The 11,646-nt window shown below is 29.5% G+C and overlaps 1 protein-coding gene across 2 annotated transcripts in view; it reads right to left on the bottom strand.

The window, feature by feature from the left end:
• LOC131804701 (uncharacterized) overlaps positions 1 to 11,646 on the bottom strand; it is a 177,091-nt gene that overhangs the window by 19,141 nt on the left and 146,304 nt on the right. For both annotated transcript variants that reach the window (XM_059127768.1, XM_059127767.1), the window contains exons 6-9: positions 9,127 to 9,262; positions 2,171 to 2,387; positions 549 to 604; positions 222 to 485 (exon numbers count right to left, since the gene is read on the bottom strand). In XM_059127768.1, coding sequence (XP_058983751.1) covers positions 222 to 485; positions 549 to 604; positions 2,171 to 2,387; positions 9,127 to 9,262 — 673 coding nt within the window. The remainder of the gene's footprint in view (positions 1 to 221; positions 486 to 548; positions 605 to 2,170; positions 2,388 to 9,126; positions 9,263 to 11,646) is intronic.

Raw genomic sequence — 11,646 nt, 5'->3', positions numbered from 1 at the left:
TCCTATTTCTTTCTAAAGAAAAAAGATTTGTCTCTAATAACCAAAGAAATCAATTATCAGTAATTGACGAACTTTATTCTATAAAAAAATTGGTTCTTAGTAATTGAACAATTTTTTCTACAGCAAAAAAAAATTGATCCTCAGTATCTGAGGAAACATCTTCAGTAGAGATATATCATTGATCTATATGTTACGAGAAATATATATTAAAAAAAACTCACCTTTGGCCCCACAACAACATTCGGTGTGGCCGGATTATTACCGCTGTGAGCAAAGTTTTCAACCGAATTGGAAGCCGGCAAACGTTTCTCATTCGAAGATTTAATTAAACTGGGCCTTCGCATCACTGGATGAGTGCAGGTTTTACCATCGGCACATGAGGCATCGCCACAGCCACAATCCAGCTGTTTGACCAAGGCAGCCTGACGTGATAGACGCTGTTTCTCCATTAACTGGCATACAATGGATTCAACGGTTTCGGCAGTCTGGAAAAAATCACATAAATTAAAATTAAAAAAAAAAAAAAAATGATAATAAAATAAACTTACCGATATCTCGATATCATTGCCAGAATCCGATTCATCATCTGAGGTTACTGTTGATACTGGAATGATTCGAAAAAAAGAGACAGCTTTGAAAACTAACTGCTTTCTGATAATGAAAATGTCAATTACTTTAATTTCTATAGAAAATATTGTCGATAAAAATAATTTCTATACAAAATATAGTCGATAAAAATATTTTCTATAGAAATTACTGTCGATAACAATATTTTCTATATAAATTATTGTCGATAACAATAATTTCTATAGAAATTGTTGTCGATAACAATAATTTCTATAGAAATTGTTGTCGATAACAATAATTTCTATAGAAATTGTTGTCGATAACAATAATTTCTATAGAAATTGTTGTCGATAACAATAATTTCTATAGAAATTGTTGTCGTCAACAATAATTTCTACAGTAATTGTTGTCGATAACAGTAATTTCTATAGAAATAGTTGCCGATAACTATAATTTCTATAGAAATTGTTGTCGATAACAATAATTTCTATAGAAATTGTTGTCGATAACAATAATTTCTATAGAAATTGTTGTCGTCAACAATAATTTCTACAGTAATTGTTGTCGATAACAGTAATTTCTATAGAAATAGTTGCCGATAACTATAATTTCTATAGAAGTTGTTGTCGATAACAAAAATTTCTATAGAAATTTTTTCGATAACATTAATTTATATAGAAATTGTTGTCGATAACAATAATTTATATAGAAATTGTTGTCGATAACAATAATTTCTATAGAAATTGTTGTCGATAACAATAATTTCTATAGAAATTGTTGTCGATAACAATAATTTCTATAGAAATTGTTGTCGATAACAATAATTTCTATAGAAATTGTTGTCGATAACAATAATTTCTATAGAAATTGTTGTCGATAACAATAATTTCTATAGAAATTGTTGTCGATAACTATAATTTCTATAGAAATTGTTGTCGATAACAATAATTTCTATAGAAATTATTGTCGATAACAATAATTTCTATAGAAATTGTTGTCGATAACAATAATTTCTATAGAAATTGTTGTCTATATCAATAATTTCTATAGAAATTGGTGTCGATAACAATAATTCCTATAGAAATTGGTGTCGATAACAATAATTTCTATAGAAATTGTAGTCGATAACAATAATTTCTATAGAAATTGTAGTCGATAACAATAATTTCTATAGAAATTGTAGTCGATAACAATAATTTCTATAGAAATTGTAGTCGATAACAGTAATTTCTATAGAAATTGTTGTCGATAACAATAATTTCTATAGAAATTGTTGTCGATAACAGTAATTTCTATAGAAATTGGTGTCGATAACAATAATTTCTATAGAAATTGGTGTCGATAACAATAATTTCTATAGAAATTGGTGTTGATAACAATAATTTCTATAGAAATTGGTGTCGATAACAATAATTTCTATAGAAAATATTGTCGATAACAATAATTTCTCTGGAAAATATTGGGGATTACAAAGACTCCTTAAATAATATCCACATCAATTATTCTTTTTCTAAATATTATTGATAACTTCTATAGAATATTTTGTCGATTACTATATCTTATTATAATGTTTTTTTCTTACTCTTAAAAAAATAGTACTTACACATTGGTTTCAACTGGCTAACCAGCTCCTCCTTTGTCCATTCTTTTTTATCGCCCCACAAACTGATGCTCGGCGCAATGACGGCCATTTTATTATCATCCGGATATGGGACATTTAAATAGTGTACCAAAACAATATCCGGATTCTGTAATAGCCAGTAACATCTGCGATGAAATGTGGGCAATATGGCAGAATGTACATAACAACCATAGATGCACTACAAAAGATATCAAAGAAAATGAAAGGAAACTTTTGATTAGTTGAATCAAAACAAGACCATAAAAATGTTGTATTTTTTTTTTTATAAAAGGGAAATATAAATTAATATGGAATTGGAAAAACATATATAATTTTATAAATAGTTTACGTGATGTTGGTCAAAATTTTTATTTTAGTTTTCCTTGAAATATAATAAAAAAATGGAAATTTAAGAATTGATAGAGCAGCAGGTTTATGGATCACTGATGATAACTTTAACGACGATCATTTTAGGATTAAAACCATGCTTCGTGATTCTTTGAATTTAAAAATTCACCATCCATTCTTTGGATTCAAGTTTGAAAAATGTATAATAATTTCTCCAAATAAAATGTTAAAGGTAAATTTTTGATATTTCTTTCTCAAAGCCATCCATAATAAATACTATAGATGGCAAAAGGTCATAGAGCAAACAAATTTATTTTAATTTTTCCCCAAAATTCATTTGTAAACAGATTTTGACTTATGACATATTGGTGAACTCCCCCAGTTCCTTGACAAACAAAAATAGACATCCATATTTTATTTGCCTTCTTTCAAAACAACCAAAGGACAAACAAAAAACACTAAAAATCTTTGTAATTTCAATAAATTTATTAAAATTGCAATTCTCTACGAAGAATAACAAACAGATTTTGCCAGTTTTTTTTATTCGTTCGTTCAGTTTTACTTATTTGGCAGATTTAGTTAAGGAGGAAATTCAAGATGCCAGAATAGAGACGCACAAACAAAAGGAACAGCCTCCAAATTGGGTGTATTTCGAAAATAAAATAAAAAAAAGCAGTCAGAGAGACATGGGAAGGGGGAGACGAAAAAACTATCAGTGGCAAGTGCCAACCCTTTTTTGCCATAAGAATTCCAAGATGAATAGCAAGAAAAAAAGTAGAAGCCAGCTGAAATGATAAATTTTTATTTTCTGATATACCGCTGTTTTGTAATCTAATTCATAGACATTATTGTGGAAGCTCCAAGCAAAAGAAAAAAGTAAATATGGACAAAAAAAAGCAACCGACTTTTTTTATAGTTGGGAAGGAAGGGGAAAAATAATGGATGAAGTGGGACTTTAGCGCACTTTTTACAAAAAATAATAAAAAAAACGTTCAAATTAAAACAAATATTTTCGATAGCAGAAATATAAATTATTATCGATTTCAATATGTTCCATAGAAAATAATGTCAATAACAATAATTTTTGTTGAACAAATTTCTGATAACAATAATAATAATAAAAATATTATCGATAGCAATAATTTGTATAGAAAATAATGTCGATAACAATATTTTCTAAAGAAAATACTGTGGACAACAATAATTTCTATAGAAAATATTTTCGATAACAATAATTTCTGTAGAAAATTTTTTCGATAACAATAATTTCTGTAGAAAATATTGTCGATAACAATAATTTCTGTAGAAAATATTGTCGATAACAATAATTTCTATAGAAAATATTGTCGATAACAATAATTTCTAAAGAAAATATTGTCGATAACAATAATTTATATAAAAAAATATTGTCGATAACAATAATTTATATAGAAAAAGTTGTCGATAACAATAACTTCTACACAAAATGTCACCGATAATTTCTGTAGAAAATATTGTCGATAACAATAATTTCTAAAGAAAATATTGTCGATAACAATAACTTCTACACAAAATGTCACCGATAACAATAATTTCTGTAAAAATATAGTCGATAACAAATTTTTCTGTAGAAAATATTTTCGATAACAACTATTAAAAAAAACAAATTGTCGATTCTTGTAAAGTGGAGTCGATAACAAATATGCTGTCATGGTACAATGAAGAGAAGGTAGGTCAACTTTGAAAAAATTGCAAGTATAGATGTCTACCTGTTTGGCTTGTAATGTCAGAAATAGTATCAAAACAATAACAAAATCAAACAACTTGTTGCATTTATTTTGAATAAATAATTGAAAACCGCGAAAACTTAATGAAAGATCCACACTTCTTTTCAAAACCAGGTTCTATATATCTCTAAAGGATTATTTCGCTACAAAAACTCTAGATTTTGTTGATGCATACAATGAAATAAACATTTTGAAAACATCCGAATTTGAATGCTTTTTTTTAATTTTTTTTTGTTATTGAAAAGAAAACACACACATAAACAAAAAAAGATGACATATTAAGCCAAGAAAATAAAAAAATTGAAATCATATGGCATCATAGCCCTACCTTGATATCATTGTACCATGTATGCTGTATTTTTTCTGTCCCACTGTCCCAAAAAATTCACAAAAAATGAAAAATGAATGAATAAACGTTTGTGTTCATAAACATATTAGTTGTAGTCAGTTATCGCGTTAAAAATATTCCAGACATTAGACAGACGCGTTTGTTGTTTTAGCATTTCCGTCTTCATATAAAACATAAATCTTCCCAGAGTACATTGATGTCTTTCCAACTCTCAAGGAATCTGCCAAGCGAAAAAAACAAATACTTGACACCGACCAAGGAAAACAAACAAAAAAAAAAGTATTTACATCCACTTTTAAAGACATTTATATTGGGAGAGCAACAAAAAAAGGACATAAACGTAAATAGGTTGGCAAATATAACTTTCATAAAAATTAAAACCTTCTAACAACAAAACAACGACAGGAAAAACAAACAAAAAATTGGCGTGAAATTACTCTGATTTTAATTTTGAAACTAAAAACACTTCCCTTTAGCCAAACGATGATGGAAAGTGAAGGAGACACCAAACAATAAAAGATATGTGTTAAGGAGAGTTGTTGTTATAGATTTAAGTCCTTTTTTCCAAAAACCGACCAATTTTGTACTACTAGAGCATTAGTTACAATGGGAACGAACGGACAATACTTATATATAAAATTTAGTTATCGGTAGCATTTTTTTTTAGAAAAATGATAATCGAATATTTTTTTTTAGAAATTAATGTTATCGACAATATTTTCTATAGAAATTATTGTATCGACAATATTTTCTATAGAAATTATTGTTATCGACAATATTTTCTATAGAAATTATTGTTATCGACAATATTTTCTATAGAAATTATTGTTATCGACAATATTTTCTATAGAAATTATTGCTATCGACAATATTTTCTATAGAAATTATTGCTATCGACAATATTTTCTATAGAAATTATTGTTATCGAAAATATTTTCTATAGAAATTATTGTTATCGAAAATATTTTCTATAGAAATTATTGTTATCGTCAATATTTTCTATAGAAATTATTGTTATCGACAATATTTTCTATAGAAATTATTGTTATCGACACCAATTTCTATAGAAATTATTGTTATCGACACCAATTTCTATAGAAATTATTGTTATCGACACCAATTTCTATAGAAATTATTGTTATCGACACCAATTTCTATAGAAATTATTGTTATCGACAATATTTTCTATAGAAATTATTGTTATCGACAATATTTTCTATAGAAATTATTGTTATCGACAATATTTTCTATAGAAATTATTGTTATCGACAATATTTTCTATAATAGATAACTATTGTTATCGACATTTTTTTTAAGAAGCTAGTGTTATCGAAAATATTTTCTATGAAAATTATCGTTATCGACAATATTTTCTATAGAAACTATTTTTCTATATTGTTATCGACAATATTTTTTAACTATTGTATTTAACTATTGTTATTGGCAATATTTTTGTGGAAGTTTTTGTTATCGACAATATTTTCAATAGAAATTATTGTAAATGACATTAGCTTTTATGGGAATCGATGTTATATTTAATGAAAATTACAGTTATTAAATATATGTTCATTGGTATTTATTTTGTTATTTTGGTCGAAAAAATACTCCAAAAAAGAAACAATCCAGAAAAAACCCTAGAGTATCATGATGGCATTGACGAACAAAAAGTGAACAAAAATCTGTTTTTATGTCCACTAAAATTTTTGGACGGGAGTAGAAACGAGTAATTTTCTATGTTTCCGTTAGGAAATCATAATTCATGGCATTTTCCGCCAAAAAAAAAAAATTGCAAAAAAGAACAACCAACTAAATCCATAGCTCCCAAAAATATTCTTAAGAAAAAAAACAACATACAAATCCAACAAAAACACTCAAGATAAACATGTACGACCAGTAGTGTTTATTTAGTTGTACAAGCGGCACAAAACAAAAGGGTCAACAAAGAACAAAAAAACAGAGGCAAAAATAGCAAACAATCCCCGAATGCCAAAGTAGCTCTTATCCCAATCCTTACGCTTCCCCTCCCATCTAATTCACAACTCTCCGTTTATCGTTCTTCTGTCTAATTGTCTAAAATTCTTCATTAAGTCGTAAATTAATTCCAAAGAAAATCCTTATAAACGACGCTAATTTGTCGGCCCTTAAAAACACTTTGGATTCTTGGGAGTTTCGTGTGAGAGGAAGGAAGCCAAGGGAATATGTATTCCATGTGGTGACTGGATTTGCTTTTTGGCCATTTTATCGTCTTCATATGTATGAAAGAAAAACATTTACACTTATGGGATTTGTAGTACCGATTTGGGAATATTGCACTTGAAAAGCTTAATTGCTGGACACAAAGGGAAACAACGGAATTTCATCGAGTAATTTTGATTTGAATTCAAGAGAATGTGAGAAAAATTTAAACGATTCAAATATTTAAGGTAAGAGAATAATTTGATTTAAAGAAATATTGTATTAAACATGACAACAAAAAATTAACTGTTATGCTTTTGTTAGGATTTAAAGTTTTGATTTATTCTGGGACCTAGGTAGAATTTCATGAAAAATAATTTTGTAATTTTTTGACTTGCTGCAATCTCGTTTAAATCAAGGTTTCAACCAAAAAAAAAAACAATTTAAACGTTACAAGTTATCCTCCACCATTTGAAAAAAATTTGGAAATTTTCAAAAAAAAAAAAAAATAATAGTAATAAAATAAATAAATAAAACTTAGAATCCGTTAAAATTTTTTATTAAAATCATAAAAATACCGAATTTACTCTCCATACGGACACGTAGACTCGAATAGGCAATTTCTGTCACAGGCTGCAGTACACATATCAAGGTGCAAATACGAAATTTAAAACAATGTCGGAGAATAATGTCACTAAAATCATCAAAATGTCGAATATAGGGTGGTACAGGTGCTATACGAAGACCTGGACCTTAATAGACAATTTTTGTCATAGGCTGTAGTACCCATTACGAATTTCAAATAGGAATTTTTAAACAGTTCCGGTGAATAATGTCACTAAAATCAACAAAATACCGAATATAGAGAAGTACCGTTATATGGGGGCCATACGAAGACAGGGGCCTGCATATGCAATTTTCTGTCATAGGCTGTAGTGCCCATTACGAACTTCAAATACGAAATTAGAACCGAGTCCGATGAACAATGTAGCTAAAATCATCAAAATACCGAATATAGGGTGGAACAGTTATATGGGGAATATAACTAAACGTGGACTTATATATACATTATATTTTATGAATTATTTTTTTTAAAGCTGGCTGTAGAGAAGCTGTATAGAGCGGCAGTAATGCTATTAAAGATGCCACATTGAGACCCGGCCTAAATAAAGAGGACATTTACATTTTATATGCCTTTTATTTCAAAATTACTTCAGATGGATATAACGAAAGAATCGAAGGCGTGATAGGTATGATTCTTTAATATTCGTATAATAATGACATGAAAAGTAAAGTGTCCACAACTAGTACTTACACTAGCTCAAGATTAGATTAGTTTTGAAAGATAATTAGCTTTACCCTTCTGCTGGACGAATATGGTTGTGTATACGCTTCATCAACGCTGCAAAATATTGCGACATTACTTTGAAATGTTGGAGAATTTGTGCGAAAATTGAGTACGAATTTTGGAATAGGGGAATCACCGTTAGCTCCGTATGTGAACAAGCTAAACTGTCGTATTTGGGACACGGAAAACCCGCGAATCACTGTTTTGTGCGGATTTTCCCCAGATGAAAATGAGCAAGGAGTGACCGTCACGCTTACGAGCTATGTTGATCGAATTTTTGTTCACAAAAATTGAAGAGGGCGTGCCACACAGCCGAAGCAAAACTCAATTTTCAGTTATTTAACTGATTCTATATATAGGGACAATTATGTGCAAGATTATGTCCGTTTCCGTTCTGTAGGAAATAGTGGGCACGATTTTTAAAATATCTAAAATGAGAGAGATAACTTTACGTAGCAGCTATATGAAAACGGAGATCGCTGTGTCCCAAGTAAGTCGGAAAGCTAAAATAGTTAGCTTTTTGTTACTTAAGGTAATGGAACGAACTTTCGAATAAAACCCGACACTGATTCTAAAAATCGACTCGATATTCTCCCTATTAGTAAATTGAAATTCTAAATTTCGACCAAATCCGTAAAATCAAAAGAAATCAATTATCATCAAAATACTTTAGAGTGAGTGTTAGCGTTGCTAGAGGTGCTACACTTTGGAGACACGGAATCAATTTTCAATACAAAGTATCATAAAAATAAATTAGATTCGTTGAAGACCATAAACAACTTTGTCCCAGAATGTCAATCCCCTCCGCGTAATAAAATTGAAATGCACTGAATTGAAATGTACTGCACAGTACATCTTGATGAATCACACACACGTGATCTCGCTTTCCAATCTCAATATAATTGAATAAGAAATAAAGAGTATTTTCCCAGTAAATATTTTTTAAACGTACCTCTGTGCCTTGTACTTTAAGTTTCATGTGATCTTCACGTGTGGTTTTGCCATCTTTGCGTTTCTTCCAACAGTAGCCGTCACGTCGATAACGCACCTTTTTACGGGAGTATAACAATAGAGAGCCACTTTTCGGTCTGAAAGAAGTAACAGACAATAATAAACATTGAGTAAAAAATTCATTTTCGGCATGGTTTACATTGATAACAAAAATAGGTTAAATATACAGTCAAACACAGCTATAACGAACATTATATAAATGAAATATTATACTGGTTAAATACACATATAAAAAAATATAGAATAGTATTGGCATCATTGTTCGGGTTGCAAAATAGTTAGGCTTTATTCCATACTTCTTGTTTTTATAAAAACAACGCTTGTTTATTATTGGAGAGAGATGGTAATGTTTACCATGGAATAAGGTAAGGTGGTTTTTAAAAGAGCCACCTATTTTTTTCTGGGGCATTTCTTCCGAGAATTATTTAAAAACAAGTTAAAAAAAATCAGTCGGTTTTTCCGACAGATGTATAACCTCACCCAATGTCCGACTATTTAAATATATTTTGACTTCTGTTATGATTATTCAAACTCTTGACCCTCTGTGGAGTAGGTTCCGAAGGAACAGGCCAATATTGTCGATTTCGTGTCGAACCTAAATAAATATGATGCAAATATCGCACGTCGCAATATTTATATGATATTTCGGGGTTTGTACTATATCGAGTACTTCATTCATTTTATATTAAATAAAAATATTGAAAAGACCCTTTGTGGGTGAGGTACCAGAAGGGGTTCGCAGATATATATCATCTTCACAACAGATCTTGTATTAGGAAAAATGTGCGAAATTTGAAGAGAGTTGGAAACTTATTTTGCTTTCTTTGAGCGTTTGGTTTTCAAAATCTTGAACCCTATGTGGGCAAGCTACCACAAAAAATGTTCCGATTTCTACCATCTTCATAACAAATATTGTGTTGATAGAAATATTGAGATGTACCAAGTCTGAATGGAATCGGATGTTATTTTCGCGGTTTATAATCTTCATGGATACTTAACATTTTGACCCTTTGTGGAGGATATACCAGAAGGAAATAGCCGATCTTCACCATATTTATAACAGATCTTGTGTTGATAGAAGTATTGAAATTAGTCAAGTCAGAATAGAATAACATGTTAATTTTGCGTTTAATGAGCATCGCGGATATTCAAAATTTTGACCCTTTGTGGGGGGAGGTACCTAAAGGAGTGGACCGATATATTCCATCTTCATACAAGACCTTGGGTTAATAAAAATATTGTGATGCGGGTAATTTGAAGGTACTTGGTGGAGTGGACCGATATTGTCCATTTTCCCTGACCTGACCTAGGACTGATGCAAATATTTGGATTTGCAAAGTTGAAGCCAAATCGGATTATACTTTCATTTTCTGTGCAGTATTTTTTTTTAATTTTCGACCTTTTGTGGGTTGTACCAGAAGGAGCAGACCGATATTCCCCATCTCCGTACTCAAACTAAGTTTGATAATAATATTCCGATGTACCAAGTTTGGACCAAATCGAGAGTCATCATGCGCGCCAGCCAGCCAGACAGATGTACGGACGGATATCGCTAGATCGACTCCAAATATCCGGAAACTGATTGGGTCCAAAGAGACCTAGGGTCTAAAACCGTTATTTCGATGAGACACGTTTTGGTTGTATCAAATGATATATACCCTCTCTAGCCATATGGCTTCTATGACAAAAAAACTTTTTTACCCAAGCGACGAAATCGTAAGATTAATGGAAGAGGATCCAAAGTATTGAACTAAACTAAAATTCTTTTGGCATTTCTTCTAAATTTAACAACATTATCATCTTGCCCCTAAAAAACCAACGTTGTTTTTATAAAATCAACAATTGTGGGATTGAACTTAACTATTTTGCAACAATAAAAATATATAATTAGAAAATAATAAAAATAATAATAATAATAATAATAATAATAATAATAATAATAATAATAATAATTTTTTTTTTTTTTTTTTTTTGAAATAAATCTGCTTCATTTATTGTTTCATTTTTCAAATTACAAAAAGTTATTCATAGTACATTTATTATTCTTATGTAGTGTATCCCACGAAGCTTTTTTAAGCTTGTCTGTGGGATATATGGTTCAATAAGATTATTTTATGATATAAATTTATCTTTAAAAAAATATATATATGCTGTAGGCTTCCTTTATTTCATTTTTAATATTTTGTGTATTTAATATTTTATATACTTTTCATTTTCATACATGACTATTTATAAAATAATTCTTTATTTTTTTCATTTTTGATGTTTTGTTTCTAATCTCTAACAATTCCTTGGGTATATCATTCAGAATCATTGGAACAGCAACTGTCAGTGAAAGTTTACCGTATTCATTTGCGAATTTTGGCACTTCGTACCAACCTTCGCTTCTTCTCCTAGTATTATACTGATGTCTAATTTTTCTGGCTAAAATTGGATCTTCCGAAAATTCACTTGCAATTGT

Source organism: Musca domestica, unplaced genomic scaffold (genome assembly GCF_030504385.1).
Source record: "Musca domestica strain aabys unplaced genomic scaffold, Musca_domestica.polishedcontigs.V.1.1 48, whole genome shotgun sequence".
Classification (NCBI taxonomy): domain Eukaryota; kingdom Metazoa; phylum Arthropoda; class Insecta; order Diptera; family Muscidae; genus Musca; species Musca domestica.
The sequence above is the reverse complement of the archived record's forward strand: the minus strand, read 5'-3'. Positions and strand labels throughout refer to the sequence as shown.